The 22,792-nt window shown below is 44.0% G+C and overlaps 1 protein-coding gene across 1 annotated transcript in view; it reads left to right on the plus strand.

Annotated features, from left to right (window-relative positions):
* tiam2a (TIAM Rac1 associated GEF 2a) overlaps positions 1–19,774 on the plus strand; it is a 51,315-nt gene extending 31,541 nt beyond the window's left edge. Inside the window, exons 15-26 of the mRNA XM_053433923.1 lie at positions 6,793–7,020; positions 8,359–8,427; positions 9,412–9,537; positions 9,981–10,089; positions 13,262–13,441; positions 14,221–14,339; positions 14,751–14,859; positions 15,154–15,212; positions 15,329–15,431; positions 15,689–15,782; positions 17,298–17,452; positions 17,803–19,774. Coding sequence (XP_053289898.1) covers positions 6,793–7,020; positions 8,359–8,427; positions 9,412–9,537; positions 9,981–10,089; positions 13,262–13,441; positions 14,221–14,339; positions 14,751–14,859; positions 15,154–15,212; positions 15,329–15,431; positions 15,689–15,782; positions 17,298–17,452; positions 17,803–18,506 — 2,055 coding nt within the window. The 3' untranslated portion in view covers positions 18,507–19,774. The remainder of the gene's footprint in view (positions 1–6,792; positions 7,021–8,358; positions 8,428–9,411; positions 9,538–9,980; positions 10,090–13,261; positions 13,442–14,220; positions 14,340–14,750; positions 14,860–15,153; positions 15,213–15,328; positions 15,432–15,688; positions 15,783–17,297; positions 17,453–17,802) is intronic.
* The last annotated feature ends 3,018 nt before the right edge of the window (positions 19,775–22,792 follow it).

A 22,792-nucleotide genomic window follows, 5' to 3' on the forward strand; every position in this document is an offset into this window, starting at 1 on the left:
TAATTTGTGAAAGGACGCAGTATTGGTACGGAAATAAACTATTGAATTTTTGTACAGATTTTGTTGGATGTTTTACTACATTTTCTGATGGAATAATTCATGGTTCTAGATGGGAAGAAAATCTGGCACATTTAGGAAACTGATATTTATGAGTTTGTCAAATTTGGTGCAACTTGATAAAACTAGAGGGGGTTGTTAGGCCTTGGCTGGGGTGTGTGCTCGACTCAGTGCCATTCTAGTTTTTAGCCATGCTAGTAATGACGGGTTGGCGGTGTTGGTCAGATGGTATTGGTCGACCACTTTGTTCCAGATCATGGGATGGATCGCATACAATATGGTACACATGGCACCTAGAGGATGAAGTCTGACCATTTTCATCTGAAACAGTTTTACTAGAAAACTACTACAGTTTTAGTTTTCCAGGACAAGTTTCTATCCAAATACTTGCAGATGACATTCCCATCAGCCTTGTGGGACATTGTTTTTCGTGCTGATTAGCAAATTTTCAAAGGCTAACACCAAGACTGTAAGAAATGTAAACTTCACTTCCTAAACATTAGCAGGTAAGCCCGTTGTTTGTCCCAGCGAACCCTCTCCACACAGCCCTGTCCTGGTGATCTTTAATGTTAAGCGTCCTCTTGCTAGGTTTATGGTGTGGCCAGATGGGAGCAGGTCAAACGGTCACAGTGTTGCAGCGTCTCTTTAGAGTCATGATGTTATCTCCGCAGTATGGGGTCTATAAGAATGAATTGCATCGGTTTGACTAGCAGTTATGGTCTTTATGGGTCTGTATCGCTATCAATAGTCACCTTGTGCGCTCAGCAGCTGTGTTATTGTTTGTGTCCTGTCCCCTTGGCAGTCGTGTGGTGCGGCTCGTCCAGGTTGCATCATTTTTCCCTCTGAACCAGCCAGATCAAGTGTTTTGGGGGGCAGCACAGGAAATCCATTAGTTATTCCAGACTAACTTGTCTTGTCATCTGGGAATGTTCAATATTGCCAACAAAAATGTTCATTTGACCTTTCCTTTACTTTTAGGCATATGCTATTTCAGAAAACTGTACAGTTGCATTCAGTCCTTTGCCTTTGCAGTGGCAGTCGTGCAGGAGTGAGTCTGAACAGCCTAGGGGACGTGGTAGAATGGGTGCTGTTGTCTGAAGCTGGTTTCATTATTAAAAGACACTGCTCTCCCAAAGCCCTCTGAGACTTTGTGGAATAGTATTTGTTTAGGATGAATAATAAAAGGCCTAAATGGGCTTGAGTAGAGCAAAACGAGATCAGCCCTCCCTCTCGTCTTTCTCTCTCCTCCCATCCACTCTGTTTGATTTATGTGCACATGTCTATTTTTATTGGGCTCTCCAAAGAAGATGGCATCGTGGCACGATGGCCCACTAACATGGCAAATTAATCACCAGTCTGCCTACTCTTCTTCATCTTCTCCCTCGTCATGTATATTTGCTTATTACTGCTACGATGTGGCCTCTCCGCTGGTAAAGCGCACAGCTTCTCCTTTGATTTGAGCAACATTTCATCGGAAGAGAAAATAATGTAACATCAAATGGAGATGGAGACTGTCCCCGGTGGCTGACAGTCATCACCGTGTTTCCGACCAGCAGCCTGAGTGCACAGCTTGTTTTTGTTTTTTTCAGGGCTTTTGAAAATAATGTTTCGAAGGCGGGAGCTCTGCTTCCTTGGGAATTCATCGCCTACACTGATATAGGAGCTGCTGTTTGGAGTTGGGCCATATTACAACTGTTGTTGTTGCCCTGATTTCCATCTTTCCTAATGCAATGCAGTGACTAAATGATAATCAAGCTCTCGAACGTAATCCAATCAGTAGGTACAGAAATTGTTTTCAAATCTGGTTTATTAACCAATATAATACCAAATAGGGGGTTCTCTATTTGTTTCGTAACAAGCTTAAGGCCAATAACTAATTTCTTGAAAATAGTATAGGGATTAAGTTAGTACCTAGAGACAGTTGGAACATTTTAACATATCACCCAACCCTTGCATACGAATTGACACTGAACCCTGTCTTAATACAGGAAACCAGATGATAATGTACCTGAGACCAAGTCTTCCCATTCAAATCCGTACACCTTTGCAAGGGAGTTCTTTTCGTGTCCAGTGCACCCTTCTGTTTATTTATTCCATGTGTAAGCACTGGGTAATACATTTCACGTTTTATTCTTGTGCGAGGCCATAGTTAACATTCCTGCCCCGTTACCCCCACCGGCTCATAGCCTCCCATTTTTGAGTCAGCCATTCCTCTGTGTGTTGAGGTAACAAGCCAGAACAGTCTACATTGTACTGCCGCTATTGACAGACTGGAAGCTGATACAGTCCCCGGCCTCTCCATTCAGCTCTCTGGAAACCACACCAGAGGGGTCACACAGAGCCGAAAAGGAGAGGAAGAACCAGCAGAAGAGGAGGTAGGAGTGGAGATATCTGGTGGCAAATGGGCAGAGGGAAGACCGATGGCTGGCAGGATGTGGAGGTAGAGACATGGGCCGACCAGGACTGATGCAAAGAGACAGATACAAGGGGAATTATCCCCCCTGTATTTGCACAAACCAATTGGCCAGACCGTCCACGTCTGATTGATATGCAAAACAAGCCGGCAGCAAGCACTTTTTCTCTGCCTACGCTCACAGAACGGCAGGACGGAGGATCAATGGCTCAATCCCCATCAAAGTCCACTCTTCCCCAGAGGCAGAGGTGTACTCCAGACTAGGGCTTCTGACCCCGGGCCTACGAGAGAGAGCGGGGCAGCTGTGAATTAGAAAGAGAGCGCAGGGAAGGAGGAGGGTGAGGAAAGTTGAAGGAGAGGTGTACTGACCATCAGATGAATAATAGTTGTGGACGGAGCGAGATCTCAAACAGAGTCGAGCCAACTCCTCTTGGTATATCTCCGCCTCAGATATTTTCTCCAGTTTGGTCAAGTGTGTGGAAACGAAAAGCGCCGTCTCTGGAGCCACGATGCCGGCGTCCAGGGGGGGCAGGCTGCGTAGGAAGGGCTGCTCGCTGGCCCGGAGGACCAAGCGTCAGGCCACAGCAGCGTGGAGGCTGCTCTACAGGATGCTCTTCATGGTGAGCAGAGGACCAAGAAAGCAAGTAAATATTTAGGAAGATTGACACTGTGAAATTTGATTCAGTTTTTGGAAAGCGCCTCATCAAGAGGGACGACAGGAAGGCATCTTTACCAAACCGGGTTAAAGTGTCAATGTGGTTTATTTCAGAGGGATGAGAGGCAGGTTTACCTCGGTTTATGTCATGGGAATTACTTTGGTCAGATTGAAATGAAACCGTGAAAACAATTTAAGAATTAGGATTTTTAGTTGACTCTTGCAATGTGGAATGGAACCTTTCACTTTGACATCTAGCTAAAGAACAACGTCTTTGCTTCTATGAAAAATGACTGAAAATTTAAGAAATGCTGCTGGAGACAAATTGACTCAACAGACTCTCAGGTCTCTCTTTTTTTTCACCGTGCAAGGATTGACAAAGACTTATTTTCTGAATCGACTAAAAGGCACGAGCAGTGAGAGGAGGTAGAAGTGTGATGCGGAGCTGACAGCTGTCAGGGAGAAAACCTGAATATAAACCCGCAGCAGCACCGTCGAATCCACTCGTCTTTCCGACGCTCGCAGGCGTTTCTTCAACCTCTGCTGACTCCTGTCCTCGACTCTTAATTGCTTATTTGGGCTAGCTGCTGGGCTGTGTTGGTAGGATTGTCGTGAGGCTATTGCAATTCCTGAGTCATGACAGTTTGTAGTCTTCCCCCCCTGGCCTCCCCCTCCTCTTTGGTTCTGCCTCCTCTCATCGTGCTCCGATGCAGGTTTCTGCAGTTTCGCGCCTATAGCTACATTTAATAGCAGATATGACATCTATCTCCACTGGTCTGTCTCTTCTGTCTTGAGCTGCCAGTGGCCAATTTGATAAATATGTCTATCTGATATCCCTCAACCTCTGTGTTTCCTGCAGGCAGCCCCGTCATCTGCCTGTCTGTCTGTCTGTCTGCCTGCTGCCTGCCTGTCTGTCTGTCTGGTGTAATATGGAGTTTTCCCAGAGCATGTATCAGTAAATGAAGGCTGACTGTCATTGTGTGCATTTGGTTACATTACCTGCAAAGTTACTATCTGGGGATGGAGCCGAGATAGGGAGGTAACGAGCCAGACTCGGGGTCAATCATGACATTTTCAAATAATGAATGAAAACCAAAATTAATGCTAAATTACTACTTGAACATGCATCAGCTTGATAAGAACTCCCTAAAATGACTTTTTTTGTTTGGTCCATTTCCCATCAAGTAATATGGAGGAGACAGAGTTTATTATTATATACTGCAGCCAGCCACCAGGTGGCGATTGAGGCGCTTTGGCTCCACTTTTGGGAGCAGTCATGTTTATACACAGTCACTGTTTTGATGATGAATGGAACATAATGTTTTTTGTGATGGCAGCCTGTGTTTGGTCTTGCTCTGCATTCTGAATGTTGGTCCCCTCCACCAGTGCAAATTAAGACATTTGTCCCCCCCTCTTAATCACCATCCCAGAGATCCCCACAGGAGTGCTGCTGTGGGTGGTGGATCATTTGAAAGAGGCTTAGGCATGACATGCACCGAAGACACAGGAGATGCCCCCCCCCCTCCCCCCTTCTCTGTCTGTTCCTCTATTTTCTGTCTTTCAGTCCATCACTCTCTCACACACTCTACTGTTGCAATGCGGCCCGGTCTCTGGAGTGGCCGTGCTATAATGAGCTAGCTGATGAGTCGCAGGCTTATTAATGGAAGCCCAGATTGTCTGTGGGCTCTCTGGGAGTGGATCAGATGGGAGAGGTTGTGGGTGGGTGGTATAGCTCACACCAGTATTGGAGCTGAGTGACTCAGACAAGCTTTGGAACACATCTCAGCAGCAAGTGTGTGTGTGTGTGTGTGTGTGTGTGTGTGTGCGTGTGCGTGTGTGTGTGTGACGCCTGCAGTGTGAGAATGAAGGGTTTATCGATCCATGTTTGTAACTGTGCAGTTGTTCAGTCTTGCTTGCTCATGCAGTATTTTCAGTAGCAGAATGCCCCCCCACACACAACATAAACACACGTACATTCTTGTATTTCTATTGAGTGAGGACACTCATTAGGATAATGCATTCCCTCCACCCTTATCCTAACTATAACCAGCCCTTACCATAACTCTAACCCTAAAAAAACCACATGCCTTCTCTTTTCCAAAATGGGCTCCCTTCACTTGGTTTCGGCTCAAAATGGCACATTAACACACTTTCATTCTTGTATTTCTATCTTAGTGAGGACTCTGCCCCGAACTCCTTACTCTTAACTAATCCATTACAACGACATGCCTAACTCAAACCTAAACCTCATTCTAAACCTAACCCTACAAGCAAGACTTAACTCTCACTAACACCCCTTTTGTAAAAGTGAGAAAGGGTCTACGCTCAAAATGGTCCTCACAAAGATACACAAAGTTAACATGCACACACAAACTCTCACACACTCACACACACACACACACACACACACACACACACACACACACACACACACACACACACACACACACACACAGAACTATGGAGAGTGCTGAGCAGCTGTTTTGCCTCCTGGTGCATATTGGCTGTCCCACTGCTCTGTGTTGCTGTGCAGCGGATTTAAAACCTGCTATTACTGGCACCCATCAGCCTCTGCTGATTGTAAGGACCGGCCGCACATTATAGCACTACATCATGTTATTTACTTGAATCAAGCAGGAACGGCCATTATGAGGCTTTTTTTAGCGCAGACATTATAATTGACGGAGTTTGTTCCCTATAGTTAAGCAAGGCTTGGGGCAGTTGATGAAGTGATGTGCTCGAGTGTTGTGTCAGTTAAAGAAATGGGGTTGATAAAGTGTACATATACAGTACATTTGCTATAATACAGTCACTAGAGTAGCAGCTTTCTTCACTGCCTTTTTATATGTATATCCCAGAAAGTGAACAGAGAGGCTGATCGTGGTTAATTTTCTGCCACAGTTGCTCACACTACAATTTCCTCCCCGCCACAGGCAGCATCTCTCAGTACGGTGCCCACAGCTGATAGTTATTTCTGTACCCCAGGCGATTCAGCCCAATATAAAATAATGCATTATCTATCTCCAATGAACACCTCTGTAAATGGTGCGACGCTGGGTTTCGTGGTGGGGTTCCACCTTTCAAAGAAGAACAAAGCAGGGCTGGAGGAAGTTTCCCTTTTTCTGAACGAGCAGCTAAATTTAGAAAATGAGATGCTCTTTACCCCCCCCAACTTCCTGGAAATGCACACTATTCCTAACATGACCACCTGGGACCTCTCGGCATGTCACATTTTCTTTAACCGATGTCACACAAAGCCGCATAACTGTCCATTATGGATTTAGAGGAAGAATGTGAGTTGCTATAATACTATCTGCTGGGATATCCAGTTAGTCATTCAGATGCACTTTAAAGTCTTTGATGAAAATCCAATTAGCTTGGAGTGCACAACCAAATCTCCATATTGTCATTAGCATGCCAGGAGAGGGGCTGGCCCTGTACAGTGTAGGAAAGCATTGGTCATTATTTCTTAGAACTGTGGAGCCGGAATCATTAGTGGTGAATGGTTAAAAGAGGAAAATGAATGCATCTTGGAGAATATGTTTGTAGGCACATGCATGCAAGTTCTTAGAACAAGCATGATCCTCATTTTATCCATCTGGCAATTATAATCCCTGAGCTTCCTAACCTAAATACACCTCCCCTCTCTCTCTGTCGCCCCCTACAGAGCGTGGACACTGTGAACACTCTCTACCAGTCTTTTCAGGAAGGCTCAGGTGCTGGAGGACTGATGGAGGCCGCCAAGGAGCCTCGGGTTAGGCAGGGAGGCGAGCCGGGGTCGGGTCCCATGCGGGAGGCCACTCTGGTCAGACCTTGCCCCAAGCACATGAGTGCCACTGAGAGGTTACGAAAGGTCATCCAGGAGCTGGTGGACACAGAGAAGTCCTACGTGAAGGTGAGACCACACATCTCTGACTGCTGTCTTCTTAGAATATATATAATATAATATATAATAAAGGTAAAACATCTGCCTACTAGCAACTCAATAACAAACATGTTACAGCTCTTTTGCTTTTAATCGGATCAAAAACTTAAGTGTTAGAACAACAACTTTAAGAGGTTTAATTATGTGCCTGACTATTTCTTGGCCGAGAGCAATTGAGACCAGAATAGCACTCAGTAGAGCACATACCTCCGCCAAGGCCCAACAGTTCCCTTAAGTTAAAACATAACCGGGGAGACATCACATTTCTCTGCTACACATTAGGGGCAGTTACAGTTTTACTGTCCTATTTGTTACCATACAGCTGATGGAGAAGCCTACACCCTCGAGCATTTAAATCTGCTAGGTCCAGACGTTTATCTGGGTCCGAACAATGTCTGGTCTGCCCCCTGCTCTGGATCGCCACCAAAATGTATTTGGTTCTTCCCTGACCCATACCTTCATAGATGAAGACATAGTATTCTTGTTGGAGGAAAACATTTTTATATTATTGCTCCCGGCACATAACATAGACATAGTCTGGCATATAACCCCCCATAAAACTGCCAATTAAAATTTGTATTCTTCCTTACTCTAAATTAATCTGAATGAATAATCTCCTCGCAAAGTAAATATTGTTTCATTACTCCTTTTAGATATTGTGCTTAGTAACATGTCATCAACAAGAGCAGACCTGAAAGATAGGCTGTTTACTGTGTCACATCGACCCTTATTTATCTTCCTCCCGTAAAATCATTTCGCTACCCTTTTGTTTTTTCCCATCACGACCTTCTCCTCGCTGACGCACATAATGGAGCCACAATCATGATCTCCTTGTGCCTGTAAAACTTGGGATGGCTGACGTTTTCCCCCTTTCATATCTATCTCCTAATTTTTCATCAACTCCCTTCCCTCCCCGAGCAGCCCTCTTCTTCTTCAACCGGCCTTTGATTTGTAATTGAGGGAGGTGATGGTCTCCCCGGAGCGCCTGCTCACCTTAATCTGTGCACCTCTAGTGCCTAAAGGTGTCGAGAAGACGGGGATGAGGCAGAGGAGGAGAAGGAAGCTCATAAATCAACCTAATGAGAATATCCCCAGCGATACCAAGACAAGCTACGGCCCCATTAAAGGGCTGGGTTGGGGGGGGTAGTTTAGGTGGGGCATTGTGGGATGGAGAAAGAAAAGAAGTTATAAAGTGAGACTAAGCAGTGATCTGATGATCAAAAGGATGTTAAATGACACGTGGGCCAAAAGAATGGTTTTGACTCATTTTCACCAACCTACTAATTTAACAATGTTCTTTTGCTGCAGGACCTGGCCTGTTTGTTTGAGATCTACTTAAAACCCCTGCACAACGAGAGCTTCCTCACACTGGACGAGGTAAGTGACTTGTGTGTGTCTGTGTGTGTGTGTGTGTGTGTAGAAAGAATGGAGCGTGTAGCACCCAGAGGCGTGTCCTGGGAGGCGATGAGATGATATAGGACTTTGAATTCATTGAGCGTATATTACCCAGAGGTGATGGCGATGAACCCTCGTAGGCCAGAGCTCCCTCATTACCACCATGACGGGCTGGAGGAAGAATTAGCATCCCCCCCGCTGACCTTCTAGTCCTTTGAGGGACACGCCAATAAAGGCCAATCTTACCAGGAAACCTACCCTTTAAGAATTCAGCTCGGTTTATTTCTTTCCCCTGATTTCAGTGCAAAAAGTGGGATTTAACCCCCCCCCCCCACAGGTTTTTGCGTTGCTTTGATAACACATGAAGAAGCTGTAGTGTGCTAATGACCACGAGTTCCAGTCCATGTGCCGGACGTGACCTCCAACACAGGATGTCTCTCTCTATCTCAATTTCTCCCTCTCTCTCTCTCTCGCTCTCCCAAGATACACTACTAGTCGATAGGCCACTGAGCACTGGGGCAAATTAAAAGGCCATTATGGGACAGTGGGATGTGTCCAGGCACAAAGCTGACAAGGGCGTGTTAGACCCTGAACACCTTTTAATGAAGGGAAGTGTCGACCCTGGGCTTGTGTGATAGAGATGGTGTGTTAGACTGTACATCTTTATATACGTGTGTGTATATATGTTGTTGTGTTTCTAGCAGAGTTATAGTTTGTCCCTGAGGGCCTCTGTCCGAGATGGATCCATCAGATCGGAGGTGTTATAACACTCCAGGGTGCCTTGGCGACTGATTGTTATGAATTACGGGCTATTTGGGCTATTTGGGCTCTGTTTTTTGCTGTGGCTTCATGTTCCCTCTCCTTTCTGCCCCCTTTCTCTGATATTTTCCTCCCTATATCCTTCCTCATCTATCACCTTCCCACAATTCCAAACTACCCCTGTACCACCGTCCCCCTCCTCCTCAGATGGACAGTATGTTCGGCAGCCTGCCCGAGATGTTGGACTTCCAGAGGGTCTTCCTGCAGACGCTGGAGGAGCGGATCGCCTCCTCGCCCGACTTCAATACCCTGGAGACGCCCTCACAGTTTAAGGTGAGTCACACACACAGTGGCACATCAGATGCAGTGTACATTTGGCGAATATAGGTGATACAGGGGATGTTAGCCGCTTTTCCAAACGCACATGTGATGTTTGAGATGTTGTGGTCTATAAATAACGGAAGTGACGTGTGACAGCAGCATCGTTGGCTGATTTATAGCTTCGATATGACAAGGTGTGGGGTCTATTGAGCCAGGTTGTGGTTGAGTTGGTTGGATTGTGAGCTGCTAAAAGCTCATGTTCTCAAGAGGTTAGACCAGAGGGACTGGACAGAGGGGACGTTTGAATCGTCCCCCAGGGGAGAGAGGACAGAGGCTGGGTCACGACTTCACATGTTCTCGCTCTTATTATTTGTTTCTAGCCACTCTGCTTCTGTGTGGCAACACTGACCCCATGTCCTCTTCTTGATTTCCCCTCACACCCTCTGCGTTCACAGAAGTTGCTGTTTTCTCTCGGGGGTTCGTTCCTCTACTACGCCGACCACTTCAAGCTCTACAGCGGCTTCTGTGCCAACCACATCAAGGTCCAGAAGGTCCTGGCGAGAGGTACGAGCAGAGAAATGCTAACAGAGACAAATCACACATCCTGAATAGAAAAGTCTGTAATGCCAGAGATGGCAGCTTTATGACACATATTCTTCCCCTTCCCCCAATAGCCTATTGTCTGCCTCATAAAAGCTGAACAGGGAACCTATCAAACTTATGGTCATGGCAAATGTACTGTGTTTATATAGCACTTTCCTGGTCTTATTAACCACTTCAAGTGCTACACGCCTCATTCATCCATTCACACACACACACATGTATACAGCGCTTCTATACAGAGGGTCTTTTCTATCAAATCATAAGTAGACCGTTGGCACAGCCATCAGGGGCCATTTGGGGTTCAGTATCTTGCCCAAGGACTTGAGGAGCTGGGCATCGAACCGTTTTCAGACATGAACTCCAGAAAATGTTTGCACAACTGGGTCCGGACTTTCTACGTCATATCAGAGACACCTCACACCAGGCGTTTAAGGGTTGGCTCTCTCTTTTGAGAAGTGATATACAAAGCAATGTCCCAGAGTGAGAGAGTGGATAAAAGCGACGTGAGCAGTACTTCTTCAATTTACCGCAAGCCCTGTCCCATTGACATCATGCTCCAACACACACAAATGATCATTCTGACGAAAGCAGAGTTCCCTCGCCTTTCTTTTTCTCATCCACACTTCTCAACATTCACGGCAATTACCTGTTCTACAAGCCGACAAAGTTTAAACAAACACATACGTTTATATACGCGCAGACTTTGAATAACCTTGTCGGCTGGCGGCAGATTTGCGGCCGTAACAACATGAGTGGCCATAATAACTCCTCGTGTCTTCCACGGCGTGTGACAGAGCAGAAGTTTTAAAGTTGATTTACGCCCGTTAAGATGTGGGGCTTTGTGCCACTTTTTTGGGAACGCTGCCCGGTGCGGAGGGAACTGAAAGGGGATTTGCTTCTTTGATGACATTAAGTGGGAAGGGGAGGAGAAAATTGCCCCCCACCCCCTCTGCTGCTTAAATCTGCCCCATTACCAGAATTGCACGGGATATTCCTCAAAGTAAGCTGCAGAATGGATTTTTAATAGGATTAGATGGGAGAAAAATGTCTGATGGGTCAGAATTATCTTGATGAGAATAAAATGCGGTAAAGAAGGATATCAAAGCAGCACTGGGTGTGAATGGGTTTCCTTCACAAAAGTTATAATTACTGATAAATGTTTTATTAAATAGGAAAACAGCTCTGATACGTTTAGATGAGCTGTTATCTGCGATCTGAAAGTAAACAGAAGCCTATAATATTTTTTTTTATTATTTATAATTATTTAGTAACCTCTTAATGTATTATTATTATTATTGTTATTATTTAATTTACCTTCACCCAAGGACGTCATGCTTTCATACGCATTTGTCTTTTTGTTATTTATCAGGATTACGCAGAATCTACTGTACAGATTTGCATGAAACTTAGTGGAAGGATGTGGTGACCCATTCGATTTTGGTGCAGATCCAAATCAGGGGCCGGATCCAACATTTGTGAGAGTATTTCATTTGTGAGATAGGGTTTTTCAACATTTTCATTGATTTCCCAGAGAATCATTCATGGATCATGATGATAATGTCAGACCTGTTTAGGAGACTAATTCTTATCCTTGGTTTAGCTTGATTGGTTTCAAAGGGAATGTTGGGCCTTGGCAGAGGTATGCGCTCTACTGAGGGACATTCTATTATTATAGTGAATAATAATAAATAATGATAATTATAAATTAAATAATAAAATTCTTTAAAGATTTTAATTTAGGACTTTTGGTCATTTGAAGATATCCTCTTTAAGGGATCATCAAGGGTGTTTATTTATATTTTTTAATTTCATTAATTGACCTTTTCATTAATCTCCCAGAAAAAATTCATAGATCTTGATATTTATGAGTGTGTAATTTGGTGCAGATCCAAATAAAAACCAGGATCTATTGAATTTAAATGGTTTCATAAGGGGATTATTGGGCCATTCAAATTTTTTACTTGGATTCATATGGTGAAGAATGACTGGCTGTCCTTTCTGAATCACTCATATGTCTCCACTAATGATTATTCTTAAGTACTTGAGGCTGTGGTCAGCGTCAACTTGAGACAAAATGGCTGCACGTATATATGAGTGAAGGGACAAGATGCCAGCTGCCGGTTCACAGGGTTTATACACCCTGTTCTTTGACCACTAATATTAGATCAACATGTAGCATGATAATTGCAGAGCACAGTGTAACAAAGTGGTGGGTGCACAGTGGACACACACACACACACACACACACACACACACACACACACACACACACACACACACACACACACACACACACACGGAGAGGGTCGCTCAGCATGACACAGAACACCCGGCGCAGTCTGGTCACAACCAGCTGATCCTAGGACACAGAGAAAAAAAAAATGTGTGGGTGTTTGTCAAACCCTTGGAGTAATTATAACCTGTGTCTGCCTGTCTCTGCCATCCTCACCACTCCCCTCCCTTTCCCATCATGCCAACGGCACTGGGTTGCCTCAGCTCCCCTGTTTATTTGTCGACTCGTTAATTGCCTGCCAATTACTCAGGGAGGCGTCGATGCGGCTGCCTGTCTGTGGCTGGGAGTGCTACAATTAATACTTTAATGGCCCCCCCCTTAGTTCGCCTTGTGGAAGAACGCTGCTCTGGGAAAATGTCACCACCTTTACAGACGGCTTGTTCGGTTTTATACCTGCATATTTAACACGTTGCTGTTGGCTTCAGTGGAAACACAACCGCCCCAACATGATCATTTTTTACCAGGTTGCAAACAAAAGAGTATTTAAGTAACTCATCATCATTTTGCTTTAACTGTGTGAAAACACTTCCATTCATTAGAATCCTCCGAGGTGATGCGCTGAGTAAAATGGATTCATTAGCAGATGTTTACGCTTATAAATAGTGCAGCCGTCATGGTAGGTTGAGAAGAAGCCTACACTACCCTCTGCTGGAGACATGTTATTGCACCTTGATTCTGCACCAGCCTGCACTGGGCTAATTCTATGCAATGCAGAGTCAGCAGTTTTTTGACATCACACATCTCTAGCTATGTTACCCTGACACCACAAACATGAAGAAAAAAAAAGGTCGCTGCCTACTTAAAGATCCATATTTATACAGTGTGTGTGTTTTGTTTCAGCTAAGACAGATCAGGCCTTCAAGGAGTTCCTGGATGCGAGGAACCCCACCAAGCAGCACTCATCCACCCTGGAGTCCTACCTGATTAAACCGGTGCAGAGGGTGCTCAAGTACCCCCTGCTGCTCAGGGAGCTGGTCTCCCTCACCGACGCTGAGAGCGAGGAGCACTACCACCTCAACGGTACGGAGAGAAACGCATGTATAATTACATATATGGACGTTTGTTGAGTAATGCATCCACTAGGGGCAGCGCAGAGGCGAACGTTAATGCCTACAATAAATATGGTGACGGTCTAGGAGGTTGTGATAACGTTCCTAATTTGTTTATCACTTTCTTACCAACTCTTAAAGTCTCTACTAAAAACTTCGGCCATTGTCGAAATTTGTTCCTCGTGTGTTATGATAGTCCTGCTTATGATCGTATTGCTTGAACTATTGGCAACACTGCCCCCCCATGATTTCCTGTGGTACTGCTCTATTTCGTCCGTATCTGTAAACTTTCAGAAGAGGTTCACAAATAGGGACTGAATGAATGCAGATTATCGACAGAAGGCTTCCACTGTTTCCGTGTACACATGCATCTCCAAAGAAATGAAATTTAGGAAAATGTAATATATCCAAATATATATATCGTAATTAAAAAACAAAAAAAAGGCTTCGGACATTTCACCTAACGTATAATGAAACTAGGATATATAAAGGTTTCAGCTTTTTAATTGAATTACAAAAAAACGAACGTTTCCATGATGCACCTGTTCACATCTAACGTTGAGCATAAATTATCCTCAAGATGTGATCAGAATATTTACATATGCTCTCAGTTAAGATTTCGTGGGTGAGTGAGAGATCTTGGCACGTAAGATTTGGCACACAATGCACGTACGATGAGCAAATAAAACCTGCCACTGTCGAACAAGGCCGTCTCATGTACGATCCACGCTTCTGCTCTTGTCGCTGCAGAGGCCCTGAAAGCCATGGAGAAGGTGGCCAGCCACATCAACGAGATGCAGAAGATCTACGAGGATTACGGCTCCGTGTTCGATCAGCTCGTTGCTGAGCACACCGGCCACGATAAGGAGGTAGATGCACATTTTTTTACATTTTTTACTCAGGTTTATCAGCTCAACATTTTATTTAATGTACTTTTGTACATTTTGATAAATACGGAACACTTACCACAATAAGTTTCGACTGCTTCTACCCAGCAGAACACCAAGACATCAGAGTGGACCTGTTTGGCTCCTCATGTTGTTTACGCCGTCTTCTGTGCATTGCCTCTAGGGACGGAATACATTTACAAATTGATGGAATATTTAGTTTGTAGGCGCTGGAGTATAAATATTCAAACCGAAAGCTAAATAATGTTGTCCAGGGTGCTGTATGTTTTCAATGCATTTAAACAGGCTCCTAGATAAAACCAGATATGTTGGACATGTTATTCTTCTGTCTCCGCCCCCCCCTCCTCTGAACCCCTCCCGTCTCGTTCTCAGGTCACCGAGATCTCGATGGGCGAGTTTCTCATGCATTCCTCGGTGGTGTGGCTCAACCCGCATCCGTCGCTGGGTCGCATGAGAAAAGACCCCGAAATGACCGTGTTTGGTGAGTCTCACACACACACACACACACACACACACATTTCCCAGTCCCCAGTTAGCAGTTCAAATGTTTAATCCGCACAAACCGAGAGAATTGGGTTTGTAGCGGAGCCTCACAGAATTGCCAGGAGCAACGCTTAAACAGATCTCAGTGAATTTCAATACCCATAGCTGTAGCGGTGATATATGCTTTAAAGCTTCAAGCCAGCATCTAAAATGCTTCTGTGGGTTGGTGTCGGCTTTCCCCAAGAGGCGTTCGCAGTCAGATCTAAGACGCCTCTGTTTTCCCTCTCACCAGTGTTCAAGAAAGCGGTGATATTGGTCTACAGGGAGAACAACAAGCTGAAAAAGAAGATGGTACGTATTGTGTCTGCTGCGCTCACTTCCTCTCAACATACCATTAAATCTTTGTTATGAAACTTATCATTGCTCTTCCTCCTCCCCCTCATGTGTCATTTTTACGCGATGACCAGGCCAACTCTCGTTCAGCACTTTCTCACGGAGATTCAGACCCTTTTAAGTTCCGCTGGCTCATCCCGCTCTCGGCGCTGCAAGTCAGATTGGGAAATACTGCAGGTAAGAGCGCCGCCACATTAGCCCCACTAAATCACTCACATAGTACAGCCACTAAATCGTTTTGTTCTTTCTCCCCCTCATATTTCCACATACACACACACACACCCTTCAGCTCATTGTCTTGGCCCACACACACACACTTTTTCTCCTCTGGCATTTTCATTCAGCGCCCTCCCTCCTTATCTCCTCCTGAAACCATAAACCATGTATGGACAGTGTGATTAAAAGTCTCCCTCTTTATTTCCTCGCTCACCCAGGAACAGGCACAGAGAGCAGCTGCATCTGGGAGCTGGTTCACTCCAAGTCTGAAGTGAAGGGCCGACCAGAGACCATGTTCCAGCTGTGCAGCAGGTCAGAGATTCCACTTTAGGTGCAATCAGTCATGATTAAGTCTAGTAGACGTTCCATGGTCTTTCTACCTGGAACACACACAAGAATAATTGTATTTTAAAGGATAATGAAGGATTATTGCAACTTTGATCTTCTCTTTGTACTTTTGGACACTATTTTGTCATAGTCATAAAAACACTGTACTCAAAGTATTTGCTAAAATCGTGATATTATTAGAATGAAGTCTCACAGGACAAAAAAAACTAAGTGAGCATACTTTTAAGGTTATTTATTATTATTATGAACAATGATAACCCTCTCACTCTGCAGTGGATAATATTATTTACCATTATTATCAGACTTTTTCCAACAAGCATCCAGATGATCATACAGATTCTGTTGTCATTTTTACTCTTTAGAGATCTTAATATAAGTCATTAGTTGAGATAAACTGGAATTATGTTTTCACTTTTCATACCTACTTTACTTAAAGTAAAGTGACTTATTCCCTAAGGTACATCCACATTAAGGTAAACTAATATTAAATTGAGAAGGTGTGGCAGAAGACATTTAGCTTTGCATAAAAAATGGCAACAGCTAGCCTGTCTCCAGGGGCAGATCTAGGTGCAGGGCCAGGGGGCACTGGCCCCAGCTGAAATCTCCCCCTTCCTGTCAGTAGAGATCCTAAGCTTTTTTTGAGCAAGGAATAACTTTCAAAATATATCGAATCCTGTTGGTTTTTGTATCAAAGCTGTGGCACTAACAGTGAACAAGGAATTCATTTTAGATCTATAGTTGGACCCTATTATAGCCATGATTTAGGAAAATCCTTGATCTGCCACTGACTGGCTCTGTCCAAAACCACCCTCTTGCTCCTCTTGCTCCTAACCCCCACATTATCTCTTAGTTTTGTCCAGAATAAACACATAAAATGTATTAGATTTGCTGGCAGACCCTTTTTTTCCAGTTTCCCATCTCAAAGCTAAGCTAATCCACGGTAGCTCCATAGTTGGCAAACAGATGAAAAGTGGTTTCCATCTCAGTCATATAGCTTCTTTCATTGTAAGTGTATCTCCGAAAAGTTTAATCCAATCCGTTAAACATGCCATCAAAATACTCACAAGAGTAATTAATTAACGTTTATTAACGTTTAATGTTTAAATTTGTCCCTTATTGATTAAGCATTTTGTAATTTGTCGTCCAATAATCTTTGGTTTTCATATTATGGTTTCTAAAGAAGACATTGGGTGATTGGCTGTTTCATTTCTTCCCATGAATGTAGTGTTTACTCCGAACTAAAACAGTGTTGTAGCATTTACTCGTACAAAGTGTCTTCATGTGAACAGGGACCAAATTGGTAAGTCTCATTACACAGAGAGAAACTGGGATCACTGCTAATGAATTAAACCACCCATGACATTGGGGGACACAATGGGACTCTGACCAATTTACTTAATTTGTATTTAGCTCCTGAAATCAAGTTTAAAAATACCTGGTGCTCATGTTACTATGGTACCTCGCCTGTGTCCTCCTCAGCGTGCCGGAGAGCAAGGTCAGCATCATCAAGGTGATCCGCTCCATCCTCAGGGAGAACGTGAGGAGGAGCATGAAGAGGGAGGGGACGCCGGAGAGGAGCTGCAAGGATCGTCTGGCCCCTCTGCGCGGCACCGTGCCATCCTACTCCAGGATAGGTGAGTGTTCAGAAGGGTTCTTATGAAAATTATAATGATCAATCAAACACAAGCACCAGACAGACCTTCTGAAAAAGCCAAACAAATTGTATCTTAACAAGAAGGTGGAATATCTACATAAGAGTGTGGATGCCTGGTGGGACCTGATAGACAAATACAGCCTGAGCCCCCGTGTAATCTTTGTGATTCTTCCTGGCTGGCATTTAGCCTTTCCAGTCATTTGGCTTTAAAAAAAACATCAGCAACTTTGTACAACATGTGTTTAAGGCCATTATGCTCTAGAGGGGCCTTTGGTCCAAGTGTTGTGCTCATATAAGAGTTCTAACTTCCGTTTCCACCTCCGTCAGCAGGTTCTTCCAGAGCTTCCTGGTTGTGTAAGCAGCCACTTGGAGATCTCTCCACCCAGCCAGGAAACCTGAAGCTGGGGCCAGACTCCGACGAGGGAAGCCTCAGCAGCGGAACCTGCAGTTTATCTGGGCCTTCTCCACCCTGCACCACCTCTGACTCACATATCCTCCCCGCCCAGCCAAACAGTTCTCAGACACTCGCATCCAAATCCCAAGCCCGCTCCACCTCCGTCAAAGAGTCGGATATTTTGAGTGACGAGGATGACGACGGCTACAGCGAGGGGGCGACGAGGATCGACAGCGGAGACGGCAGCTCCCCAATGAGCAGCATCGAGGCCCAGTTCCTCCAGCTTGACCTCTCGGAGGACGCAATGTCAAACTGTGCGCTAGCGCCCTGTGTTCAACCCGAGGGCATGGGGGACACTCCGGAGACCCAACCCAAAATGGTGCGAGGACACTTCAGTCCCGTAAAGAGGAAACCCAACAGCTGCAGGAGGAGTCCGGCTGCACTGCTGAACATGAAGGAGCACAGCAGGTCACTGGACGACCACACGGATGCAGCGTCGTCGCCAGGGATGGTGGAACTCAACGCGCTGCTGGAGCGGGAGTTTAGCGTCCAGAGCCTGACGTCTGTCGTCAATGAAGACTGTTTCTACGACCCGGCGGAGAGCTGTACCACTGACTCTGGAAATGCCATCTCCCCATAGAGAGCGTTACTTACGAGACTATGCTGTTCCCAAGCCACATGTCCGTGGCCCAACGGTCCGAGTGGCTGACTCGAGGCCGTACACTGCAGCAGGGGAACCTTCTGTAATTCATCGCTTGCTCTATGAGGCCGGATGTGAAGCTGTGCCTCAGCTTCAGAAGTCGGTTTATAACACACTCCCACTGCCTGCTGAAGGAACTGTTTTCTAACCGAAGCTGTCACAGAGAGGTGAAACTAGGTGATTTCTTTCCCAATGATGATGACCGCACACACTGACGCGTACCCACGGCCTCCTCGGCTCTCTGGTCCTCGCTGCCTCACCTCAAACCGTCTGTGGGATGCACTCAGTCCAAGTTTGCCGTGCAGCTCATGCCGAAGAATCTGGGAAAACGTCCTTGGTCCCTCGGTCCCAAAAGCTGAAAGACGGGTCCACAAAAGTGCAGATATCTCTTCAGGATCGCATCACGCTCTGGGACAGTTCTGGCACATTCAGGACTGATGAAGTATTTAGTTTTCACAGAACCAAAGACTGTAGGTCCACACCAACTCCAAATAATATCTGTAAAAAAAATCTAAACGAATGGAGACACTGAGCGACAGAGCTCGAGTCCCAGATAAGGAGGGACATTGAGTTAAATGAAGAGGAAGACAAAGCCTTTTTTTGCGGTACACTGTTTGCCTATATAATTGAACAAATTTTTATTTGTACAGGTTTTTAATGTTATGAGTGCTGTTATTTTTTATTTATTAATAGGTTTGATTATGTATATCTTAGCAGGTTTTGGGTGAAGGCTTGAACGGTAAAGATTTGGTCGACTCTTACAAATAAAAACAGGTTGGCTTTTATACACTTCATTTTAAATGTAGCCTGCTGGAGAATGTCATCTCCAGTGAATGCATTTGAATGTTACGGACGTTTTGAGACATGGCTGCTTCATTGATGAATGATTTGAACTGCAAATACTGTGTAGAACCCAACGTTTCTTTTTCATGTTCATGTCCTGTATATATATATCCTCTTTTTTTATCCTCGACACATTTGACGTATTCTCTCATCCAAACTTGACACTGTACAGACGGGGAGTAAAGGCAGGAACTTGCAATAAAAGCAGCTGATATTGTTTGGAAATCATCCCATTAAAACAACAGTGCTCCTTACTTTCTCAGCTGCCATGCCTTTAATGCTAGGATACCAATGAATGTGAATGCCCCCCCCTCGATTCCATTTTCTTATGGAATTGTTTTTTAAATAAAAATGGTATCTGTGAATGACGTCTGGAGGAACGTTGCTTTCAAGTCGCCCTTCGAAGTCTGTGTTGCTGATGACAGGTGGCAGCAGTGCTGGGAAGTGAGTCTTTTATCAGACTCGGTCCCAGGACACGACTCGCCGCACTCGTCCATGATTAGCTGTCACAAGAAAGGCACCAATATATCCTGGTATAGAAGAATAAGGTATATCCTCTATAGAATATATGATTATTTGACAGAAGTGGGCCAGACAAAGAAAGACTTTTAAAAACAAAGCTATACCGCAGTGCTCGGATCTCGTACATGTGCAGTTAGCCATGCAGCATGCTGGGACATTTTCTGATTACATTTAGCAAATCCACAAGGTCAATTATTTTTTTTAATTATTAATATTCTTTTATATTAAAGTCAGCAGACTGAAAATACCCGAATAATTATTGAAAGGATGTTTTAGTTCTTAGCTCTATTATCTACAAGGTTATCCAGTCTTAATTTGACTAGCATACAAGTAGGTGTATAGAATAATATAGAACTGATTTCATGATCAAGGGTCACTATAACCTCACAAAGCACATTTTAAGGCTATATAGGCTGTGGCTCAGGAGATGGAGTGGGTCGTCCACTAACCAGAAGGTCGGAGGTTCGATCCCAGAAATTGTCTGGCACAAAGCTGCACTGTATGAATATGGGTGAAAGTGTACAGTAAAGTGCTTAGAGTGGTCATCACGACTAAAAATACAGAGTTGGACTGATTCGATTTTGGTGGTTTAAGGTCAGAGGTCGCTGGGATTCTTGAACATTATATCTATAAGTCTGTCTTCATGGAATTCCTTGAGTAATCACCTTGACTCAAAGATGGACCTATTGAATTTCAGTGGTCAAAGGTCACAGCACAAGTCAGGTGAAAAATATCATATAGACTGGAGCAGCACTGGTTACAACCACAGGGAGGTAATTCTAGTTTTTTTAATTGAAATGTTTAATATATAAGATAGTGGATGTGAACTTTCTTCTTTCAATGTCACTTTTCAGCTTTAAAAACATCCAAAACAATTCATCTTAGCAGAAACTAGATTCAGCTCATCAGGACATTTGTGGGTTTTGGATGAAATGGATCTTTCAGACACTTTTTACAACCTGCTGCCAACCCACCACCTGTTCACTGGGACACACTCCACTACACACAGGGACAGCTATATGGAAGGGCCGTGATTAGTATTCTTCCCCTAGTGCAGTTTTACACTGAGTCACTCCGAGTTTTTTTTTCATGATATTGTGATGAACAGACATTTATACATGTGTGGACAGAAAATATTAGCGGGAGCATCTAGAGCTATTTTTCAATATTTTACAATCAGTGCATCTGGGCTACAGCTTCACTTGGAGCTGTCACATGAACAGAGATATAGAGTTGTGCTTGGGTTCGGGTCAGGTGTGATTTATGATGACACCACACACTGAGAGACAGCAGCGGCAGTTGAACGGTGTGAACCACATCAATAAAGGGTTTCCAGGTTCATTAGGATCAGCGGCGCAGAGAGGCTCATTCGTTTTGATTAAAACGTGTTTTATGTGGGAATGATGGACACAGTTAAATGTCCTCTTGTCACCTCTAAGCAAACAGTGTTTCCTCTTGAGTCTGGCTCACACTTGTCAGATAACTCACGTTCCAAAGAGCTTGCACACACACAAAAACGTTTGTTTTTTTAGTAGTTGGAAGTTGGCAAAAATTGGTCAGTCTGTGCCCTTTACAGTTACTTTCTGGATCGAAGATTATGCTCAAGTATATAACCAATTTAAAATGAGCTCCACCACAACCAGCTACACAAACATCACATGACATTTTTATGACATTTTGAACACAGGGCTTTTACTTGTCATCAACATTATGATAACACTAATCTTACGGTTCCATATTTTGTCCCCATATCATTTAGATCCTCACACCAAATTGTCTCTGTCCCCCTTTCCCGTCTAAAACCTAAAACTAAAAGAGACTCTAGAACAGTCTCCTCACATCTTGACCCACTGTATATAATTTGAAATCTAATTTAAAGTACATTTTAAAATGTTGCTTTGAATTCAGCTCGAGTCCATCTTATGATTCTGTTAAAGCCAATCAGTATTTACTTTGTCTTCTTAACTTATCTTCTATGCTTTTTACTATATTTATTGTATTGCACTTTTACTGCATTTCTCTAACATTGAATATCTTTTCCATCCTTTGCTGTGACTGTTAAGCACGCTCAACTCCCTAAATCAGACTTCAATCTAAATTAATTTAATTTGTATAACACCAAAACATACACGCTCTCTAGACACTTTAATTAGAAAGGTCAATACCTTAAAAATAAGACAAACTTTACTAGTATTAAGTATTGTTTACTCTGTGATGCTCAGTTTACAGAAACTATTATTTTTTTAACGTTGGATGGGTTACAAACATATTCAGAGGAAAAAGCAGAGGAGACAGCTGATTTTTATTTCCATTGTAGAATAAAAAGATGCATCTCTGATCAAGTTTCTAAGTCACAGACCTGACGCTGTAATTGACTTGAGGATGTCGAGTTTTGATTTACCTGTAGCTGCAGGACTGAACACATGCTTCTCCAACTAAACAGACAAATCTCCTCTGTGGCTAATTACCTCTCCACCCACAGGGTTTTTACGTCAATTGTCTTTTTTCCCCCACATCTCTTTGTACATGTGCAAATACTTTTCCAAAATAAAAGCACATCATGACCCAGGGTTGTTCAGGGTTATACTTCTGTACGGTCTCGATAACTCAGGCACCTATCCTGCCACGCAGATCAGATGAAATCCTGACTGTGGTTGGAGATTATCGTCCACCAATAATCAAAACTGAGTGAATTCTCCTTCTGGCACGTGAACCCGAGCACGCCATCTGTCACGCTGGCAGGAAACAGCCTCGCCAACGTTCTGCTGGTGATGATCTGTGCTAGTTTTCAAATTTCACACATGAAATAACACGTTGAATGATATGAAAGCCTGAATAATATTAATAATATTATCCGATTT

Source organism: Pleuronectes platessa, chromosome 11 (genome assembly GCF_947347685.1).
Source record: "Pleuronectes platessa chromosome 11, fPlePla1.1, whole genome shotgun sequence".
In the NCBI taxonomy this organism is placed as follows: domain Eukaryota; kingdom Metazoa; phylum Chordata; class Actinopteri; order Pleuronectiformes; family Pleuronectidae; genus Pleuronectes; species Pleuronectes platessa.